We start from the raw sequence: 22,294 nt of genomic DNA on the forward strand, positions 1-22,294 counted from the left end.
CGCTACCTTCCCCCAAGCCTGCCCATCTGTCCCTCCCTTCCTCCCTCGTTTTCCTTTAGCTCCTCTGGTTCTGTTTGCTCATTGGCCGCTGTGTTCATGGGTTCCCCCAGAAGTGGGAGGGGCCTTCTCTTTCCATCCCTTGGAGCACAGGGAGGCTGTGCCCGGGCCCCCCGCTCCAGGGCAGCATCTCCTGCCTGAGCCCACCCCGCGCAGGAGCCTGCCTGGGAGCATACCCTCGGCCCCTCCGTGTGTTGCCAATTTATTAACAACAAATAAACCAATTAAATGGAGACTATTAAAGAATTTATTTTAAATGACTGATGTGGACCTGACTTTTGTCCATGAGACCACGTGCTCCCCTCCCCTCCTGAACCCCAAAGAACGAGAAGGAACCCGGTAGGAGCTGCAGACGTGGCGTTTATTCAGGGTGTAGCAGAGCCTGGGGTGGCGAGGCTCCAGCAGGGATGGAGAGGAGAGGATCAGGGTGGGGCAAACAGCAGGTGTCCCTCTTCAGAGCCCAGGGCTCAGGTGTCACTCCTTGTGCTAAGGGGAGAGGGGTGCCTGGGTGAGCTGCCCCCCACGCGGAGGGCAGGGTGGGTGCCCCACACCACTCCTCACCTTGGGGCCCAGGGCGTCCCGGGTCCGCGCCCGCAGCTTGTTGGCCTGGGTTTCCGCCATGTCCGCCCGCTCCTCCGCGTCATCCAGCTCGTGCTGGGCCTTGCGATACTTGGCCAAGTTAGTGTTGGCCTGCTGCTCCTGGGGGCACAGGCAGGCCCGCTCACCCTTTGGTCACTGAAAGGGTCAGCACCCCCAGAAGGGGCTGGCTTCTCCGGGTCCTCACCTCTGCTCCACCACCACTGCCCGCGGCCCTCCTCCCCCCTTGCCAGTACCCACAGTAGGAAGCAGGGTGGGGGGAGCCACTCCTTCCAGAGGTGCCCGTGTGCCAGACCTGGCCGGAAGGGGAAGGCGCATGCGGTCCCTTCAGAGACAGAGCTAGGTCTCACGTCTTGCCGGAGCTGTTAGAAACGTGTCTTCTCGCTGGGCAGTGGGGGTCTCTGTCCCAACCTACACACTAAGCCAACACGGGGGAATCCACGGCCCAGCGATAGAGCAGGCCTGACCAGCTGCTGGCATCCCACCTGGCTGCAGAGCCTGGGGCCAGCTGTAGAAGTTGGGTGACCACAGGCATCCTCAGACCCCCGTGCACTCACCGCCTCTTCACACTGACGTTTGTAGCTCTTGACCTTGCTCTGCAGCTTGTCCACCAGGTCCTGCATGCGAGCCAGGTTCTTCCTGTCCTCCTCGGCCTGGGCAGGCAAAGGAGATTCAGGTCTTTCCCGAACCAGGCCAGCTCCAGGGCTGCCCCCCTAGGTGGACCTGGTCACCCACCTGGTACGCGAGCTCCTTGACCCGGCGCTCATGTTTCCGCACCCCCTTGAGGGCCTCGGCGTGCTGCTTCTGTTCTGCGTCGAGCTCGGCCTCCAGCTCCCGCACCTGCGAGCAGCCAGCCAGTGGGCCTGGTGCCCTCAGCCTGCCCTCGGGTGGCCCACCCTGCAGGGCAAGGGACTGGGAGGGCCGCACACACCTTGGCCTCCAGCTTCTGCACCTGCTTCTTCCCGCCACGGAGGGCGGCTTGTTCTGCCTCCTCAAGCCGGGCCTGCAGCTCCCGCACCGTCTGCTCCAGAGTCTTCTTCATCTGTTCCAGGTGTGCGCTCGTGTCCTGCTCCTTTTGCAGCTCCTCTGCCATCATGGCTGCCTGTGCGGGAGGAGGTGGCATGGTCGGGGGTCAAAGTCCCTTCGGGCTCTGCTCGGGGCCCCCACGGTCCCGGCCCAGCCTCACGTCGGTGATGGCCTTCTTGGCCTTCTCCTCGGCTTCCCGCCTTTCCTGGGCAGCCTCCTCCGCCTCCCCGCTCAGCTGGGCCAAATCCACCTCTAACTTCTTCTTCTGGCTCAGGAGGCCTGTGTTCTGAGGGGGGGCAGGGCTTTAGAGTCGGCCTTCAGGCCCCCGCCCCGTGCGTCCCTGTGACCCCCATCCTCACCTGCGAATGCAGGAGGCTGAGGCGCTCGGTGGCCTCCAGCAGCTCCTGCTCCGCCAGCCGCCGGCTGCGCTCGGCCTGCTCCAGGGCGGCCCGCAGCTCTTCCAGCTCCGCGGCCAGCAGGGCGGCCCGCCGCTCCAGGGCCTGTGCCTGCTCGTGGAGCTCGGCCGCCAGCCGCTGCTCCTCATCCCGCCCCGCCTGCTCCTCCTTGAGTTGGGCCTGCAGCAGCCGCGTGGTGGCCTGTGCCTCCGTGGCCTGGCGGGTGGCGTGGCCCAGCTGCAGCTCCAGGTCGTTGAGATCGCCCTCCATCTTCTTCTTGAGCCGTAGCGCCTCGTTGCGGGCCCGAGTCTCTGCATCCAAGGAGGCCTGCAGGGACTCCACTGCCCGCTGGTGGTTGCGCCTGTAGTTAGGAGGGATGAAAGGAGGGGTCGTGGCCTGCGAGGGACTTGCTTACAGACACGCAGGGAACACTGGAGACGTGAAGCCAGTTGGGGAATAAGTGACTGATCTCTCCCCGGTTTCAAGCCCCTTGTGTCTGCCTGCCTGTTGCCCATCAGAGCAATTTCACAGGCAAGAGTGAGGCCCCAGAGCAGACAGACAGGGACTGAACTCTGGCTCTATCCCCACTGTGTAACCTTGGGCAAGTCCTCTGGCCTCTCCGAGGTTCACCTCCAAACTGTGGACGATAGTCCCCACCTGAGAGGGTCGTGGGTATGGGGGCATTAGGTGTCTGTGCCAGTCCCCCGCACAGTGGGGCTCAGCCAACATCACCTGCCCTTCTGCTCTCAGGTGGTTGGGATAGGAGAGGCTGTCGGCCCGGGGAGGAGGGACAGCCCGGCCCCGCACCTCAGGTCAGTGCACTCCTCGTCTTTCTCCACCAGTTTCCGGTCCACCTCAGCCTTGACCTGGGAAAGCTCCAGCTGGGTCCGCAGAGTCTTGGTCTCCTCCAGCTCCAGGGCCCCCTGGGGATACAGAGCAGATAGTATGGTGGTGGGGCCATGTGTGTTGAGAGGGGAGGCCAGGGAGCAGCGGGTCAGTGTCCACCCCGCCCCTGACCTCAGCCTCCTCCAGCGCAGCCTGGAGCTCGCTCTTCTCCCCTTCCAGTGCCTTCTTGGCTTTCTCTAGCTCCTGGATGCTCTTCCCGCTGAGGCTGACCTGGTCTGTGAGGTCACTGATCTCCTCTGCAGAGTGGACAGGGCACTGAGGGGCCACCCCACGGCTCATGCTCCAACCGCATCACCCTGTGTGACCCTGAGGGACTCCCAGTGACCCCAGAGCGGCTCTGACCCTGGGGTGGGTCGTACCCTGCAGGTTCTTGTTCTCCCGCCTGAGCGTCTCCAGGGCCTCGAGAGCCTCCTCGTGGCTGTGCCTCAGCCGGAAGAGCTCCGTGCCCAGGCTGCGGGCCTCCCTCTGGGCCGCCTCCAGCTCCCGCTGCATCTCCTCCTCCTGCCGCCGCCGCTCCTCCAGCGCCCGCTCCAAGTGCCGCTGCTTCTTGTCCAGCGCTGCGGCCGCCGAGGTCGCCCGCTCCAGCTCCAGGGTCACGTCCTCCGACTCTGTCTGCAGCCGCAACTTGGCCTTCTCCAGCGACGAGCACTTGGCATGAGCGGCCTCTACCCCCGCCTCTGCCTCCTGCAGCCGCAGTGCCAGCTTCTTTCTAGGCCACGGGAGCAGACAGGATCTGGATGCGTAGCTGAGCCCTGCATCTCCCCTCACCCCTGACAGCTCGAGGTGCAGGCGCCGTCCCTGTGTGGTGACGGCCTGGCCCGCAAGGCACTCACTTGGCCTCCTCCAGTTCCTCGGTCCTCTGGATGGCATCTGCCTCGTACTTGCTCCTCCACTGGGCCACCTCGGCGTTGGCCTTGGACAGCAGCCGCTGCAGCTCGGCCTGGGCTTCGGCCTCCTCCTCGTGCTGCTCCCGCAGGAGGTCACAGTCATGCCGCGAAGCCTGCACGGCATGGGCCAGCGTGCTCTTGGCCTGCAGAGAGCCCAGTGACCTCAGCATCGGGCCGGGCCAGTGGCCCTGTGCCCACGCCGCCTGCTCTGTGGCAGCTAATGGCTGGCCCACCTTGCTCTCCTCCTCCAGCTGCCGCCGCAGTTCCTCCAGGCTCTGGGTGGCCAAGGCCTTCCCACGGCTCAGCTGGCTAATCAGAGACTCCTTCTCCTCCAGCAGTCGGCTCAGCTTCCCTGCAGGCCAAGGGGAGAGCCGGCAGGTCAGGTGGGTGAGGGGCAGCACCGAGCCCCACTGCGGCCCCGCCAAGCCCCCGGCCTCACCACTCTCGGCTTGTAGCCGCCCCTGCTGGGTGCTGGCATCTGCCAGTTGCCGCTGCAGCTCCTCCACCTTGATCTTGGCCTCGCTCAGCTGATCCTCATAGGCCCGGCACAGCTTCTCTGCACTGGCCTGGGATCCGGGGTCAGGGATCAGAAAAGGTTTGTGACTCACAGGGCAGGATCTAGGGCTGCCAGTCAGAGATGGGGACCCGGAGTCGGGAACTAGCAGGCTAGACACGTGCCCAGGAATCAAAGGGAGAACAGAACCCCACGTTCAGGGTCGGAGATTCTATTGCTGGACTATGGCTTAAGAGATGAGTGTCAGAAGTGAGAGAGGGCTGTACTAGTCCCAAGGCCGGTGGGTCAAGGTGAGGTTAGGATACTAGAGTCTGAAGTCGGCCGGGGACACTGGTCAGAGGTCAGCTGTCAAGCTTAGGTGGTACAAAGGTCAGGGGTCAGGGTTGGGTGCTGGGATTAAGGACAGGAACAGAGTCAGGACAGGCATGAGGTCAGAATTCAGAGGTCAAGGACTGAGAAGTTGGAATTGGATACTGGGTCAAAAATCCCCTGGAGTCAGGGCACAGAGTTTAGGAGGTAGGGTTTGAGGTCAGGACTGGTGTGGGGTTCAGGCTGGGTGTCAGGTGAATGGGTCAGGGGTCCCGATCGGGTGTAGGGCCAGGACTAGTATGGAGTCAGATTGGCAGCGGGTGGTCAGGAGTCAGCTGCTGGAGTCAGAAGGGGTTCAGTCAGGATAGGCTGCTAGAGTCGGGTCAGAGGTCGGGATCAGGAAGGAGGCAGACACCTTGCCACGGACCAGAGTCTCCACGCTGGCGCCCAGATCGTCCACCTCCATGCGGAGCTCGCTCTTCTCCTTTTCCAGCTTCTGTCGCGCCCGTTGCAGACTGTCCGCCTGCTCGCCCAGCTCGGCCGCGCTCTCCGCCTGCTTGCGCCGCAGCGCAGCCACTGTGGCCTCGTGCCGCAGGGCCGCCTCCTCCAGTTCCCGCCTCAGCCGCCCCAGCTCGGCCTCGTGCTTCCGGCAGCCGTCGCGCTGCCCCGCGGATGCGCCGCCCACCTCCTCCAGCCGCTCGCTCAGCTCCGCCAGCTCCCGGGCTGCTTCTGCCCGCTGCTTCTCCACGCGGGCCCGGGCCGACCGCTCGGCCTCCAGCTCCTCTTCCAGCGCCTCCGCCCGAGACTGGGGATGCGCAGGCGGCAGTGTCACCTCTGAGGGCCTCCGACCCAGGTTTCCGCCCACCCCCGTCCCCCGCACACCTGCAGCTCCTTGATCTTCTTCTGCAGCTGGGCCCCAAGGAGCTGCTCGTCCTCCACTCGAAGGTTCAGCTGACTCAGCTCGGAGTCCTTTCTGGAGGTCACAGGGTGGGCATGAGCCGGCCCAGGGCCTAACTCCCATCCACCTGCCTGGGGCCCCTCCGTACCCGCCCCCAGCACACTCGCTGACTGAGGCACCTCACCCGGAGCAGCCCTAAGTGACCTCATCCCTGTGTTCCCTCTCAAGGCCTGGCCCTAGATCGTGGCCCTTGGTGACCCCCTACACCCTAGGGTTCAACCTCTGCTGTGATGCAGAACTGACTAGAGTCCAGGTGGGTGAGAAGCGGGGTGCAGGTTCAGGAAGCCCCCTGTGGCCAGGAGGTCGGGGCTGAGGCCCCCCCCCAACGCCTACTTCTGGAGCTTCTCCTCCAGCTGCTGCTTGTCCTGGGCAGCATCCGTCACCGACTCCTGCGTCAGTTTCAGGTCACCCTCGAGCTTGCGTTTGGCCCGCTCCGTGTCCATGCGCAGCTTCTTCTCTTGCTCCAGGGAGCACTCCAGCTGTGGGCAGGACGGGGTGGGTGGGCTCTGCACCGTCCTGGCTGTCCTGGCCCCAGCACACAGCCGCTGCCGTGGCCCCGACTTACGTCTTCCACCTGCTGCTCCAGGCGGGCCTTGGCCTTGGCCAGTGCGCTCACACGGTCCTCCTCAGCCTGCAGGTCGCCCAGGGCCTGCTGGTGGGCCTCCTGCAAGGCCTTCTTCTCCTTTGTCAGCCGGGCCACTGACTCCTCCAGCGCCACCATCTCCTCCATCAGGTTCTTCACCTGTGTCAGGGCCAAGGTCACCACGGGGATGCCTCCCACCACACTCTGGTCTGAGCGGCCGCCACACCATGTCACAGCAACCGTCCCCTTCGAGCCAGGGAACCTCGGGCGAGTCACTTCATTCTGAGCCTCAACTTCTTCACCCTTAAGGGGTGATTATAGCGCCCTCCTCGAGGGATTAATGAGCAAATGCTCACAAAGCCCTGTGCACAGTGTCCGGCCCAGAGTGAGAGATCAACAGACACCAGCTATTTTGGGGATGCACAGGTGTTTAAGCAGCTGTTTCCTAGTCCTGCCTTCCTCGGGGAGCACCTGTGAGAACCCGAGTAAGCGGCTTACCCTGCTGAGGCCCACTTTCCCCTCCTGTATGAGGGAGTCAATACCCCGAGTCTTTGAACCACCTGGGCTCTTGGGAGGGTTCAGTGAGGGAAGGCACCCGGGGGACATGGAGCTGGTGGATGACAATCACTAGCATTTGCTGAGTACCTACTGCGGGCGAGGCCCTGTGGCGAGCGCCAGCACAGGCTAGTTACACGCTGAATCCTCACCCGCCCTAATGAGGGAAGTGCTGCTATTAACAGCAGCATTTGACAGATGAGGAAATTGAGGCCCACAGAGATGAAGACACCTGCCCAGGGCCACAGCCGGCCCGGCCCACACCTTACTCTCCGTGGCTTGCTTCTCCTTCTCGGCCTTGGCCAGCGTCAGCTCCAGGTCATCAGTGTCCTTCCTGAGCTCTGTGCACTCATCTTCCAGCTTGCGCCGGCGGGCAGCCAGGTCAGCATTCACCTCCTCCTCGTCCTCCAGCCGCTCGCTCAGCTCCTTCACCTTCGCCTCCAGCTGCACCTTGGACCTGATGAGCAAGTGGCAGCGCTCCTCGGCATCCGCCAGGTTTTCCTGCTCCTGGAGGGGGACACGGGGAATGGGGCAGGGTCAAGGCAGCTCAGGGAAACCAGGCCAGGCCCCAGAAAGCAAGTTCATTTGTCTGTGCAGAGGCTGGACACACGCTCAGTTGGGCTCCGGGACCAAGGAATACCGAAGACCTGCTCTTGGCCCTGAAGGCGTTCAAGTGTGGTGGGATAAGGGCTCAGGTAGAGGGATGGACGGGGCAGCAAGAGGGGAACGTTAGACAGGCTGGGGGCAACCCAGAGTAAGGCCCAAACAAGGGCTCTAGCAGAGAAGCCAGCTGCCAGCTCTGCCCACACGGGGCTGAGGTAGGGGGAGAGCCCTGCACGGCCACGGAGGGCTCAGGTTCTCTGCCATCACTGTTTCCTCACTACCTGGCTGTATAACGTCTCCTGCTCTAGCAGGTGAGTTTGTGAGCACAGGCCTGTCTGTTCTCCCACCAATGTATATCCAGAGCTTCCATGGGGCCTGACACTCAAAGTATTTGCTGAAGGAAGGAATGGCTCTGTGGACTTGGGGAGGATCCGGACCCTTGATCTCTACCCTCTGGTTGTTACTGTTACCTGCTGCCTGGGTTCCCGTGGCCCTTAACCAGAGAAGGGAGCATGCGGCTGTCTCGGGGATGGAGAGGAGGGGAGAGTTGGGGCTACACTGTAGCTCTGCAGGAAGCCACAGGGACACAAGGCGTGGGAGCATTAGGACACATGCATAGACTGGGTGGGGATCCGGTTACAGTATTTCCTCGGAGCGGCCTGGGGTTCTCTGAGGGGGCTGGGGGCCGGGGGGCACCAAGTTGCAGAAAGAAACCCTGCTCCTCCCCTACTCACTGCCTGCAGCTGCAGGGCCAGGTCATTCTTCTCCTGGGTGACACTGACGTGCGTCTCCTCCAGCTCCTGGCATTTGGCCTCGGCGGTGGCCAGTGCCCCTCGCAGCCCCCGCAGCTCTGCCCGCAGGGCCGCCAGCTCCGCCTCAGCCTGCGCCGAGCGTAGTAGTGGCTTCATCTTGAAAAAGAGCTTCATCCATGACCAGTTCTTGACGGCGTTGAAGGCGCGGATGTTCCACTGGATGGTGAACAGGGCATCCCTGGGGAGGGGCAGCCACAGGTGGCCAGCAGGTTCAGTGCCCCCCCTTCATAATGACAGCCCCGTTGTTCCCTGAGCACCTACCCTGGGCCGGACATTGCACTGAGCACTTCAGCGTGGGACCCCGTTAACCTTCCCAACAGCCTCTCAAGTAGGTCCTAATCCTCTGCTTTACAGGTGAACTTGAGGGTGAGGCCCAAGGTCACACAGGTCTGCCCCCGGGGTGGGAGCTCAAGAGCCCTGAATGGCCCCTGCAAGTGCCCTGAAGACACCAGGGGCGGTTAAGCCACTGGGCTCTTATATAAGGTCAGATTGCCTGGGCTCACATCCCAGCCTCCCACCTCCCGCCACAAGCCAGCAGGCAGGCTCGCTCTGCTCAGACACCCCCTCTAGTGAACAGACACGATCATGGCACCTACCTCTCAGGACTGTCCTGTACTTTCACCGAGATAACTTCAAATAAAGTATCTTGCCCAGGGCTTGGCACTTAAGAGTCTTGGGAAACGCTAGATGCCCTTATTACTACTCCGGGCCACACGCTGGGATGGCCTGGAGTACAGGCAGGTTCTCTTACCCCAACTTCTGAGGTGAGGAAGTGGTAGCTGGGGGCTGCATGGCACAAACCACAGCCTTGCCCCTTGGGAGGCACGCAGGCAGCCACACGGTGAAATCTGACCCACAGGACGGTGTGACAGGGTTCAGAGAGTCTGGGTTCAGAGGGTTCTGCGAGCTGGGGGACAGTGGCTGTACCCCCGCCTCACCCCCACCCGCTGCCGACACCCACCTGCCTCCAAGCAGGCGCTGGTACTCGAGGCGCATGAGGCGGCCCCGGCTCCGTGCCTGCAGCAGTGTCAGGACCTTGGCCAGACGCTGGTCACGAAGCTCCTCCAAGACGCCTAGAAGCCCAGCCTTGAAGAACACCTGGGGTGCGGGGGGTAGGTGTAACCCTCAGTCGCCTGCGTGACCCCTGCCGTGTGACTGCCCACATCCGGTCCAGCGCCCTAATTCCCTTGTGCCCTGACCTTGGTATGGCCAAACTGGTACTGGGTGTGGTCGATGTTCAGCGAGGCCAGCAGCTTCTCTGTGGCCTTCCTGCTGTCCATGAAGGTGTCGTCCGGGATGGCACTGGGGTTCAGGATGCGGTACCTGGGGGAGCGGGGAAGGGCTGGAGAGGAGGGTGCTGGGCAGGGAGCCGATGACTGAAGAGGCTGGCCCCTCAGAGGCCGGAGCAGAGGCTCCAGAGGGGCACCCCCTGAACAGGCTGGCGGGGGACGGCCTTGGGACACTGGAGGACTGGGCATCCTCGGCGTTAAAAGCTTGGGTAGCATTTGAATGCATTCAGGAGTTCAGTTGTTTAGGAGCCTGCAGCATTTACAGAAGGCATACAGCACTTTTATAATTTTTTAGTTTATGATTTTTAATAATTTATCATTTTTTTCAGGAGGCCAAAAAAAGTAAAGAAGGTGACGTGTTACAGCATATCACAAACTGAAGAAACATTTGGGAGAGAATTCTAATCAACAAGAGCGAGGGTTCTGGCACACCCACTTCCAAAGGGGACACACTTGCACATGTGTACAGGGCTGTGTGGGTCAGGCTGTCGTGACCACACTGTGAAGGCAAAACCCTAGAAACACAAAAGGGCCCCTCACTAAGGGACTGATGAACAAAGCACGGGTCACTGGATTAGGGGATATTTTACTGCCGTAACAAAATGGCTGCTGCATGTGTCATTACCTTTATCCAAAGCCCTAGAATGTGCACCACCAAGTTCCATTACACCAACTGTAATGGAAACTATGGACTCTGGGTGATTAGGATGTGTCAGTGTGCGCTCATCAGCTGTAACAAATGTCCCGCTCTGGCGGGAGATGCTGATGATGGGGGAGGCTGTGCACGTGTGGGGGCAGGGGCTTATGGGAAATCTCTGTGCCTTCCCCTCAATTTTGCTATGAACCTAAAACTGCTCTAAAAAAAGAAAGTCTTAATTTAAAAAAAAAAGGATGATGATGCAGACTTATGTCTATTAATAAGGAACAATCTCCAAGACATATAGTTACAGGGAAAAACAAAGAGAACATGTGCGTGTGCACCCATGTGTACAATATTTGTATGGACACACAAGTATAACGGTCAGCGTGGATGGCCCCAGTTACTTCTGAAGGGGGAGGGAACTGTGCACGATTGCAGCCTGACAAAAATCAAACCTATAAAGGGAAGGCAGAGGGGCTAACAGCACGGACTGAGCCCTCACTTGGTGCCAGCCATTACATAAAGTCTAGTCCATGTGAACCCTCATTCAACTCCCAAATCTACCTCCAGCTCTGCCTGCCCCCCGACCCTTGAGCTCCAGACTAACAAATCCCATCTCCCCCTCAGCTTTCCTATCTGCTGGAGACATTTCTTTTTTTTCCGGCCATGCTGTGTGGCTTGTGGGATTTTAGTTCCCCGACTAAGGATCGAACGCCCAGGCGCTCAGCAGTGAGAGCGCGGAGTCCGAACCACTGGGCGGCCAGGGAATTCCCTGCTGGAGACATTTCAAAGTTGACATGTTCAAAGTAGAGCTCAATCCACTCTCCTCCTACTTCCCCACAAAATTTTAAAAATCCTATCTTGGTTTCTCAGTAAATCTACCACCAACTCCCCAGTTGCTCAGGCCAACCAACAAGAAGTCACCCTTGTCTTTTCTTTTTCTTTCTTATTCCACATCCAATTCATCAGTAGCAAGGCCTGTTGGCTGCACCTCCAGTATTTACCCTGAGCCTGTTCACTTCTCCCCCAGCCCACCGCCCACCCCCAAGTCTCAGCCATCAGCATCTCCCACTGGGATACCTTCTGGCCCCCTCCCCAGTCCCCCTGCATCCTCCTCGGTGCCCTTCCACCCCCTCAGGCTGGAGCTGGGGAGGAGCCAGGGCTGGGGCAGGGAGACACCCACCGTTGCCGGAAGTCAGCGTAAAGCAGCCTATTGGGGAATCCTTGTCGGCAGATCCGGATCCCCTCCAGAACCCCATTGCAACGCAGCTGGTGTAGCACCAAGAAGGCATCCATGATCCCTGGACATGGTGGGGGTTAAAGGAAAAGATTAGAGGTCAACGGACACAACTTCATGCCCCAGAAAAGACGAGGAGTTCAGGCACAGGGCTCACTTTGAGGCTGAGCAGGCCCTGCGGAGGAGGCAAGACCCAGCTTCCAGTCTGCCCTGTCCCCTCCCTCCAATGTGCCCCCATGCCACCAACCCACCCTGGGGTGACTACCTGGGGTCTTGTTCTCATTGGGGACAATGCAACGGACAAAGTGGGGCTGTGTGGCCCGCAGGTTGGTCATCAGCTTGTTGAGGTTCTCCTGGGGGTGAGGAGAGGGGAGAAAGCACAAGAGGGCAGAGAAGCAGAATTGGAAACCGCAGTGGATGAGCCCCTTAAGGACTGCGCAGTAGGTGCCTAAGCGTGTCTCTGCAGTGCTGCCCTTTCACTCTGCTCCTTGTGACCCTTTGCCCTCTTCTGTTTGACTGGGTCCCCGTTACCATCACCAAAGTCTTCACTCCCCCACCCAATCCCCGTGGCTCCGGCCCCATCCCCCGCAAACCCTGCCCAGGCAGCATGGGGACGGGAAGCAGCACAGACTTGCTGTGATGTTCACGTGGAGAGGAATTAAACATCACTGCAAGTCTTAACGGCCGCCCGCCCAGGGTGCAGGGGACAGAGCAGGGAGCCGGGACGGGGTGGAGGCGGCAGGGTGAGGGCCTGCACGAGGCCTAGACTGGGCCTCACCTTGTGTAGCTGGGACACCGTCTGGAATGATGCTGCCTTCCTACGCTTCTCTTTCACCCCAGACTTGGGGGGCTCGGCTAGGAGAGACATGGGACCAGTCACTCCAAGGGACATCCCCCTGTGAGTCCCCGACAGAATCTCATCCCTCTGTACTCACTAGAGCAGGAGCCAGCATAGTTCTCGTAGAGAGTAGCCAAGAGCTTGTTCTGCGACTTTTGGAAGATGGGGACCACCGTCTCATTCAGTGGATCCTTGTTTTTTTCCAGCCAGCCCACGATGCTGTAAGGCACCTGCCAGAGACCAGACGGGGGCTGAACTGAGGTGGGGGAACCCGGAGGAGGGAGGAGAGAGGTCAAGAGCTGGGGTTTCAACAGGCACCTACCACGCCCGCGTAGTGGACCACCTCAAAGTGGGCCTGGTATTTGCGCTTCTTGTCAGGCCGTGGCTGCTGGAAATTGGACGACTTCCCCGCGTGGTTGTCATAGAGCTTGGCCTGGAAGCTGGCATCTGAGGCCTTGGGGAACATACACTCCTCCTCCAGAAGGGACAGGATGCCCAGTGGCTGGGGACAGGGCCTCCATCAAGCCAGCTCATCCAGGCTGGGCTGGATCCCCACTTCCTGGACCCCCTCCCTCTGGGAGCTTTCCCAGACCCTCCAACCTCAGCCATCTGCCCTGAGGGACGAAGAACTGACCTGCACCCAGGAGCCCTGTCTTCTAAGAAAGAAAGTTTGTGGTTTGGCTTCCAAGCCCCTTCTGCCCAACTTGCAGCTCTGAGTTGTTCTCTTTACTTATAAGAAGTGCGCAAACTCAAACCGGTATCCGTGGTCTCACACTCTCACACGTGGTACAGTCAAAAAAGGCAGTTGAGTTCAAATTCTGGCTTCCTCACTTAGTAGCTATGGGGCCCTTAGACCTCTCTAAGCCTCAATTTCCTAACCTGCAAAATGGGGAAATGAATACTTTCATTGCTGTTATAACAGCAAAAGCTGTCAACCACCTAAATGTCCACTAGTAGGAGATTACAGAAATGCATGAAAATCATCTGCTGCGTGAACTACTGTGCCTTCTTCAACAAAGCACCACGCTCAAAATACACTCCCAGAGAAAAGGGAGGACGAGAAATGCGTCTGTGTTCATAAGAGAAAAGAGATGCCCAGGATAAAGGACTGGGAGCAAACAGGTTGTGGTAGGATTGGGGGACACGTCTTTTCTCCTTTATTTCTGATTTTTCAATTTTTCTTTGATTTTTCTTTCTTTCTAGTCTTTGTACAATAGGGAAATGTATGTAATGTTTTATAGACAAATAAACAAACGCACCCTACCTTGCCCTGTAGTTCCGGACAGTTTTGAGGGTCCAAAGAAACTGTGGCTGCAACAGTGCTGGGTTGCACGCTCACACACACACACTGCTCACCAACACACAATCACACTCAATCTCCAATACACCTAGTCACACACATGCACACATTTCCATTCATACACACGTTACACACACATGTGCACAGCCACGCCCATACGTGCACACACACATGCAGGCTTGCACACGCTCGCTCACACACAAGTGCGCATTCATTTCTGCTCACCCACTGCTCCCATGCCTTCCCTTCCTTGCAGTGACCTGGCCCCGGGCCTCACCTTCTCGATGAGGTCAATGCAGGGCTGCAGGTCCAGGCCGAAGTCGATGAAGACCCAGTCGATGCCCTCCCGCTTGTACTCCTCCTGCTCGAGCACAAACATGTGCTGGTTGAAGAACTGCTGCAGCTTCTCGTTGGTGAAGTTGATACACAGCTGTTCAAAGCTGTTAAACTATAGTGGGAGGCGCCCGGCTCAGCAGACCTCCTTGTAGATGGGGACAAGGAGACCCACAGAGAACAGGGGTGTGCGGGAGCTCACCCCGCCTCCAGGCAGACACCCAGGGCTCCTGTCCCCACCCCCATGGTCCTCCACCCCAGAGAGAACAGAGCCTGGGGGTGTGGGCCTGCCCTCACCTCAAAGATCTCAAAACCGGCGATGTCCAGGACGCCGATGAAGAACTGACGGGGCAACTTGGTGTCCAGTGTCTGGTTGATCCGTGACACCAGCCACCGGAACAGCCGGTCATAGGTGGCCTTGGCCAGAGCCCCCACGGCAAACACCACCTGGAGGCGCGGGGAGGCTGCTCTGGGACCTGGCAAGGAGGGGACCCTGCCCCAGCTGTCCCCAGGTGGGCCCCGCCTGCCAGCCGCTCACCTGCTCCACGCTCTGACCCTTGGTCACATACTCGTTCCCCACACGCACTCGGGGGTGCAGAAGGCCTTTGAGGAGGTCTCCACTGCTGACCCCCATCAGGTAGGCAGCCTTGTCAGCACCTGGCAGGGCACATGGGTGAGATGAGGGGGAGGAGGCCAAGAACACGGGTACGTGGGAGCTCCACCGGCCTCCACTTAGGGTTATGAGAGGGAGGTTGGAAGAGGTTAAGTTCAGGGTCAGCAAACTGTACAGCTCAGGAGGGTGAGGGTCTGGAATTGAGAAGTCACGGTTTACAATCAGGGCCAGGTTAAGACTGAGGTCAAAGGCTGTGAACAAGGCTTAGGGTTAATGGTCATGGACTGGATGCTGGGATCAGGGTCGAGGATGACCAGGTCAGGCCAGGGTCAGGGCCCCTCACTCTCGGTGCCGTCGGCCTCGGCCTGCTCGTCCCGCTGCTTCTGCTTGAATTTCATGTTGCCGAAGTGCAGGAGGGCCCCCACGACCTTGTAGCAGGCACACTTCTCATCCACGCTGAAGCCCAGGATGTCCATGGCATGCTGGGGGTGGGGTGTGGAAGGCTCAGAGAAGTCTGGGCTCCTCCAGGGTTCAGCCGAGTGAAGGGCACTGGACCTGCTCCCCCAGGTTTCCTCCCCTCCCACCACACACATACGTCAGTGGCCATGAGCTCCTCCCCGTCATTCATGTGGTCCACAGTGATGACGCCCTGGCTGCAGAAGTGGTAGTCATAGGGGTTCATAGACAGAAGCAGCATGTCTGGGGGTACACGGGGCGGAGAAGGACAGGTCGGCTGTGTTCACCCAGCTCTCCTCCGTCTCCCCATCCCAGCGTGGTGGATCCTGGGAGCCAGCCCGGCAGGAGAGTGTAGGGCCCTCCCGAGACTTTGTAGCTTGAGTTTGTCTCCTCGACTCCCACACCCATGGCTTCTCTTTCTTTACAGTTCTGAGAAATGAGCCTCGGTCCCTAACGTCTCACTCATCTTTTGACCATTCCACAAGCCACCCCTATGGCCCAGACCCTGTGCTGGGTGCTGCGGCCCAGCGAGGACCAGATTCTGCCCTTGAGTGGCTTGCAAGAGAGGGGAGCTGGGCCTAGACAGAGCCATTGCTCCCCACTGGTGCTAGGTGGGGCCTCTAGTGTCAGGACAGCAGGAGAGACAACCTTGCCAGGGCAATGGTGCTAAGGGGCCCATTTCCTAGCATGAGGAGGAGAGGGCTCAGCAAGAACTGGAAGTCCCAGGAAGGGGGTGGGTGGATAGAAGGGGCTCTGGGTCTCCAGGAAAGAAGGGATGTCACAGACCCCAGAACAGTGGGGGAACAGGTAGCCCAGGGCCTGCTCTGACGGGGGCCGGAACAGGGCTGGGCAGCCCAACTGCCACCCAGACCTGTGGGCTCTGATTCCAACCCCATCTGCTGCTGGCCCTCACCCTGCAGCTCTGGCTTCTTCCCCGAGAGGATCTGGTAGTAGACGTGGTAGCCTCGCTCACCAGGCAGCTGGAAGATCACCCTTGACTTCTCCAGGAGATCTGGGGAAAAGGGAGGTGCTGGCCTAGTTTCCCGAGTGGGTCACCCCACTATGGCTGAGGGGCAGGGAGGAGGTGTCAGCAAGGGGCTGGGGTGTGTGTAGAGGTGCCGTGTCTGCACACATGCCAGCATGTGCTGAAGGGTGTCTCTCCATCAGCACACGTGTCACGGTGTGGGAATGCATATGTTTGTACGTCTGTGTGTCTCTGTGTGTGGGTGTATTAACGTAGCTGTCTGTGTATGGGTCTTGATTTGTCTATTCTTTCATCTGTGCTTTCATTCCACCATCCACAGACCACACTCCTTTCCTCCAGAGCACTGCTGGTGTGTCAGTGTGTCCACCGAGCAGAGCCTCTGTGTGTTTGTGCATGGGTCGGTCGGGGCATGAATTATGACGTTCCCGCCTATCACCACCTGCCCATGCTTATCCATCAGCATCTGGCCATGCACCCCAAGATGGGGAGCAGTCAGCGTGGGGGCCCCTCTATGCATGCAGCCTGGGTACCTGGTGTCTATGCAGCAGGTCTGGGTCAGGTGGGCAATGACCCCAGAGAGGCATTGGGGGAGGCTTCCAGGAAGAATGGGGACTCGAGGTGTAGAGATGAGGCCACGGCAGGAGGGGCACAGGCCTGCCCTATCGAGCACCAGAGAAATGACTGGGATGGTGGGTGAGGGGAAGGGCCCAGTCACAAGGAGCCTGACTGGCCAAATAAAGATTTGGGTCTCCATCTTAAGGCGATGGGATCTGGAAAAGGTTTTTAAGCAGGAATGCAATGTGGTCAGATTAGTCTCTAAGAAAAGATCACTCTGGCTGAAAGGAGATCCAGCAGAAGAATGGAGAATGGAAGACTACATGGGGGCTGGGGGAATGTTCCAGGTGAGAAGTGAGGTGGCCTGAGCTGGGCTGTAGCCAGGGGATGAAGAGAAGCGACTGGGACAGGTGGGAGCCCCAAGGACTTGATGACAGACCTCAGTCTGTCTGAGCGGAAAGACTCAGGCCTGGGCCTGTTTCCCCATCCTCACCCTCCCCCACCCTCTCCTAGACTCACAGCTGTCAATATCCGCGGATGCCAGCTTCCCAGAGGGACCAAAATGAATGCGGATGAACTTGCCCTGTGGGCAGAAAAGCAACCTCAGTTGGGTGCCCAGCCAGCGCTGCCCTATTCGTCCAAGGCTCCCACCACCTTGTGTCTCCCCACGACAGACCGGGCTCCACCCACACCCGGCTCTCCCACTGCAGCACTCACGAAGCGGGACGAGTTGTCGTTCCGCAGGGTCTTGGCATTGCCAAAAGCCTCCATGGCAGGGTTAGCCTCAATGATTTGATCCTCGAGGGTGCCCTGGTGGTGGCGGGCCAAGGGCTCTGTCAGCCCGTGGTCCCGGGGTCTCGGCCCAGCCCAGACAACCTCTGGTTGGGAAGGGGAGGGGAGGTGGGGTCCCCAGGACCTCATAATTGTTGCCTGCCCCACTCACACCAGCCCCATACCTACCCTGGTCTTCGTGGCCAGAAACTGCCGGGAGGAGAAGGAAGACAAGTTAGAGGCTGTGAGGTGTCACCAGGCGGGAGCAGGCAGTGGGTGGCGAGCGGGACAGTGAACGTTAGTCACCCAAATGTGTACCCCCCACCCCGACCCCTCATGCCCGACCCTCCAGGGACTGTTAGAAGGAGAAATGCTAGAAAGTAGAGCAAACATGGCCCTAGTCAGGGGCTTGAGGCAGGGGCTGCGTCTGGGGGTCTCCTATTCACAGCCCCCCCAAGCCCTGTCTCTGGCCTCCTCCATATCATTTCATTTCCCATGCCCCAGGAAGCGACCCTGCCCCAAGCCCTAGAGGTTCCTGACTACAGTCTACTCCCCTTTAGAGCCCAGCTCAAATGCCCCTTCCTCTAGGAAGGCTTCCCTGACGCTCTGAGGCTGGAAGAGACCTCTTCCTGCCCAAACCTCCTGACCCCTCCCCTCCCTCTATGACTTCCCATCTTCACACTACTCCTCTGTACTGTGATGAGGTGCATTTTCATCGTACAGTTGTACACCTACTATTATTCAAAATAGCCCTGTCGGTGCACATTATTAGCCCTAATTTGCAAATGAGGAAACTAAGACTCAGAGCAAGAAAGTGATCTGCTCCAGATGGCACAGTAAGTCAGGGGCAGAGCAGACACTGACCCCAGGCATCCTGCTTTCCACGATGCCCGAAGCCACCCATATGTCTCATCTAGAGGGACTTACTGAATGGAGGGGATCCTCCCCCTGTTGCTCTCCTAGCCTCATCCTTGTCTTCCCTCCTTTTCCCTTTCTTTCTCTTCCCTACCCTGGATCCCAGCAGCCTGGGGAAAAAGGGAGAAAAAGGAAGGAATAGATTTTGGAGTGACAGGTGCCATGCCACCTGTCCCACGCCAGGGGACTGTGGTTATTCACTCACCTCCAGGGAGCCTAAGACTTAAAAATCCCCCTGAGGTATTGCTGGGGAGACAGAGGCAGGAGAGAACCGGCAGGAGCCCCTCCCCCGAGCTCCACCCCACACATTCATATCCAGGGCTTTTGAACAGGGCTGTCTTTGGAGATGTGGTCAATTTGGGGGCCGAGGGGAGGGAGGTTGATAAGGCTCTTAAGCGCCAGCACCCATGGCCCCTGCGGGGGGGCAGCCTTTCTCTCTACCTCCCCTGCCTGACAGCTCCCCCCAACCCCAACTCCACAATGCAGGGCTCCTTTCTGCCCAGGTGCCCCCTACCCCCGCCCCTCCCAGCTGCATCCCTGCCAGCTCCCTGCCCTCCATTCCTGTTCCTGGACCAATACCCGACTTTCTGTAGCATCCTCAGAGACACTTTGGGAGTTGGGAAAATGGGGTGGGGGGGGAGGGAGGAAAGAGTACCAAAAAGTCAACAGCAAAAACAAAACAACCACCACCACACCAAAAAAACAAAACTGAAATAAAAAGAAAACACAAGAAAATCAACGGGGAAAATAGGAAGAGGCAAAAAGAAAAAAACTTTAAATGGAAAGAAGAAAGAAAAATGTCCCAGAACAAATGCAAGGCTCAACAGGACCAGGAGTAGGGGCTGTGCAGGAGGAGGCCTTGGGTTTCTGGAAAGAAAAGGCAACCCATATTGGGGTAGGGGAGCACACACAGAGCTCTGAACAGCTGGCCCTGGCGCTAGGAATGAAAGTTGTACCTCGAAAACAAAAACAAAACAAAAAATTGGTTCCCCCATTGTTTCAGAAAATTTCAAAAACCATAAAGAAATCATGGGGTGCAAAACTGCCCCTTAACCTTGGCTGTTGGGAATGCCAAGTGCCCTTGTCTCTGGCTGAACCTGCTTGTTTGATTAACAGCAGGTAACTGTATCTTTGGTGCATGAAAACTAAGAAAACAATTACTTCTTGGTAAAAGCAGCCTACCTGGTAAACTCTTTCAAAATATGAAGGTCATGATGAAAGGGAAAAAATACATAAAATGCTTAGGAATAGCAATGTGGTCCCACCCGCTGTGTTCCAGATGGGAACAGTGAGGCAAGCCTGGGACCACGTCATACAATGTGACAGAGAATGGCCACAGCCTCGCTGGTCGAGCCTTGCTCAGGCCAGAGTCTGCCACCAGGGTGGGAGGCTCAGGCAGGGCTGGAGGCTCTGGGGAATCAACTTTTTAAAAAGAAAAAAAGAAGAAAAAAAAAAAGGAGAAGAAAGAAAAGAAAAACAGAAGCAGCAGGGAGCAGCGCCCGCGTGGGCGAGTCTTACGGCCTTCTTGCCCAGCCCGTCTCCCAGGGCAGCGACGATGGCAAAGTACTGAATGACCCGCTTGGTGTTAACCGTCTTACCGGCCCCCGACTCTCCCCTTGGACGACACAAACATGAGTCACCAATGTCCATCTGACTACTCTAATTCCTCCCATCCCCCAACACCCTACCCCTCAAGCAGGGCCCCTCTGCCCTCCCCACACCCAGCTCCCAACTCAGGACCCACACCCCAACTCAAAACTCCTGAGATAAATTAGCCCTCAGAATTGTTTACAAAACAAGCGAACATAGACCATCCCAGTGAGATGAGAAAACACATTATGATGCCACTGTTTACTGAACACTAACTTACTGCCAGACACTGGGCCAAGTGCTTTACCTATATTGGCTCATTTAAGCCTCAGAAACCTGTAAGGCAGGCACCATTATCATCCGCTTTTGATAGATAAGGAAATGCGGCTCAGAGAAGTTATGTAGCTGTTTCTGCTGTGTGCCAGGTACAGACATTAACTCACTGACTCCTATAGCTCTGTGTGGTAGGTAAATAGGATTGTTCTGTCTGTCCTGATGAGACTCAGAGGCCCAAGCACACCAGCAGGAAGTGGACCCGTGAGAACTTGAATACAGGTCTTTCTGGTTTCAAAGGTCTTGATCTTCACCAGCAGGCTGCACACACACACACACACACACACACACACACACACACACACACACACACGAACGATGTCCATATTGGCTTGGCTGGATATAAACTTGGTATGTAAGAATTCTACCACTTACCAGTGAAAGCAAACAAAGGATTAGAAATAAGATTCAGAAATATGGAGACGGTAAGAAGGAGGAAAGGGGTCTCCCCACTCCCCTTGAGCAAGAATCAGAACTCCCAAAAGATCAAGGTGGGAGAAGATTCCAGGCCCTAGGGACAGAGGGTATCAGGGCTGGTGATCAGTCTGGTACCCCCTTCCTGCTCACCACCCATAACACATCTGCCCAGAATAGGGGGCAAAGAAAATGCTCTAATTTAGTTTCACCTGGGACACTGACTCCAGGCGGTAAAACCCCTGCCCTAAGCACTTTGTATTCAACCTTGGGAAATGATTTTAGTTCCACTCTCTTCCTGCCAGATGGCCAGCATTTCCCACCCCATCCCCAGAGCCCCACACTCACGTGATCAGCATGGACTGGTTCTCTCGGTCTGGAAGAAAGGGGAGGAGATAGACAAGTTAGCCAAAGTGAGGGACCAGCCACAGGTGGAACACCTTGGGTATCCTTGGCGCTGGGGCAGCCCCTCCACCACCCAGGGCCAGAAACGGCAAGGACCAGGTGGGACCTTCAGACTTCAGGCCAGCTCCCACTTAGAGAGACAGAAGGATATGCTAGAGTGTCCAGCAGCATCAAAAGGAGGGCAGTGCAAGTGGAGGGAAGGGGGTCCTGGAGCCGGGGGAGGGGCCTCGGGTGGGGGAGAGGAGTCAAGGCGGCCCTTACTGCGCAGCATGTCATTGTAGGCGTTATCTGCCACCGCATATATGTGGGGCGGGGCCTCCGAGCGGCGCTTTCCCTTGTAAGCGGCTACCACAGAGGCTGTATAGATCGGGAGCCATTTGTAGGGGTTGATGGTGACACAGAAGAGGCCCGAGTATGTCTGAGGAGAGAGTGTATAGATAGGTTGTTGGAGGCCAAGTTCCCATCCCCAGGCTCTAGCCCTCGCAAAACTGTGACCCTTGCAAAATCCCCCAAGGAGCTGCTTAAGGTGCGATGCCACACCCTTTGTGGCCGCCCTAGCCCCGCCCTAGCCCTTACTCCTGCCCACAGCCCGTGGCCCCTTCATAGCCCCATTGCCCAGCCTCTGTGCTGCTGCAGCTCCGCCCCTACACTGTCGTAGCCAAACCTCCAGCCCTACCTCTAGCCCCGCCCCAGCCAGTGGCCCCGCCTCCACAGGCCCATGACATCACCCTACCCTGCCTCTAGCCCTGCTCCCCCACTGCACACAGCCCCGCCCCTTCCCCCCGTTCTGTCCCCACCAAGCTGTGCCTCTTGCCCTAGCCCCGCCCCTGCTACTATGGCCCCGCCCCCACCACACACAGCCCCATCCCACCCGTGGCCCCTCCCCGGCCCACAGCTCACATAGATCATCCAGCGAGCGTAACGCTGGCGCAGGTTGTGCAGTACGGCTGCCTCGTTGAGGTGCGTCATCATGGCCATGTCCTCCAGCAAGTCGAAGCGGGGCGGGTTCATGGGCTGCAGTTCAGCTTCACGAACCGTCAGCACCTGCCAGGAAGGTCGTATAGTGGGGTGACAGGTGGGCAGGAACAAACTGACCTCAGCCTCTCACTCCTGTACGCTCCCAGACACCCTTTCATCATCCAGAGCACACTGGCCAGGAGCTACACCCGGGAAGGCAGAGGAGCTAATTCCGGGAAAAGGGGGAGCCAAACCTTCTGGTCTTTGGTCTCCACGTTGACTCTGCCCCCAGTAGCCTCGGATTTGACCTCAGCCTCCACGTAAGCATCCTGTTCATCAGGTACCCAGACCCGCTTCTTCCCTGAGTTTTGGGGAGAGCATGGGGGTTTTGAGAAAGGCTGACGCACATCCAGGGGTTGGGGACCCGGCTGGGGTTCCCAGATCGTGTCTACACAGCTGTG

At 58.4% G+C, this 22,294-nt stretch overlaps 1 protein-coding gene across 1 annotated transcript; it reads right to left on the minus strand.

The window, feature by feature from the left end:
• Positions 1-292: 292 nt before the first annotated feature.
• On the minus strand, positions 293-21,887 carry MYH7B (myosin heavy chain 7B). Its single transcript, XM_069541478.1, has 39 exons — positions 21,777-21,887; positions 21,138-21,294; positions 20,820-20,847; positions 19,669-19,749; positions 18,078-18,096; positions 17,166-17,258; positions 16,968-17,031; positions 15,822-15,920; positions 15,048-15,151; positions 14,796-14,934; positions 14,378-14,496; positions 14,137-14,286; positions 13,784-13,954; positions 12,529-12,708; positions 12,304-12,436; positions 12,147-12,223; positions 11,634-11,721; positions 11,315-11,432; positions 9,402-9,525; positions 9,164-9,300; positions 8,125-8,380; positions 7,052-7,294; positions 6,215-6,391; positions 5,983-6,128; positions 5,574-5,664; positions 5,107-5,496; positions 4,308-4,434; positions 4,102-4,220; positions 3,815-4,011; positions 3,341-3,690; positions 3,093-3,217; positions 2,883-2,998; positions 2,040-2,436; positions 1,841-1,966; positions 1,586-1,756; positions 1,390-1,494; positions 1,212-1,307; positions 619-756; positions 293-543 (listed from the first exon to the last, which is right to left on the minus strand). Exons 1-39 carry the CDS (start codon positions 21,885-21,887, stop codon positions 532-534), a joined length of 5,574 nt encoding a protein of 1,857 aa, XP_069397579.1. The 3' UTR covers positions 293-531.
• Positions 21,888-22,294: the final 407 nt, after the last annotated feature.

The sequence above is a fragment of the Delphinus delphis genome, chromosome 15 (assembly GCF_949987515.2).
Source record: "Delphinus delphis chromosome 15, mDelDel1.2, whole genome shotgun sequence".
NCBI classification, from domain to species: domain Eukaryota; kingdom Metazoa; phylum Chordata; class Mammalia; order Artiodactyla; family Delphinidae; genus Delphinus; species Delphinus delphis.

Excerpts from the sequence above, each read along its gene's own strand:
- MYH7B (XM_069541478.1), bottom strand. The coding sequence starts at position 21,887 with ATGAACCCGCCCCGCTTCGACTTGCTGGAGGACATGGCCATGATGACG. Across the intron at positions 12,709-13,783 it reads GCATTGACCTCATCGAGAAG|CCACTGGGCATCCTGTCCCT; the intron begins GTGAGGCCCGGG and ends CCCTGTCCCCAG. Across the intron at positions 3,691-3,814 it reads GAGGAACTGGAGGAGGCCAA|AAAGAAGCTGGCACTGCGGC; the intron begins GTGAGTGCCTTG and ends CCCGTGGCCTAG.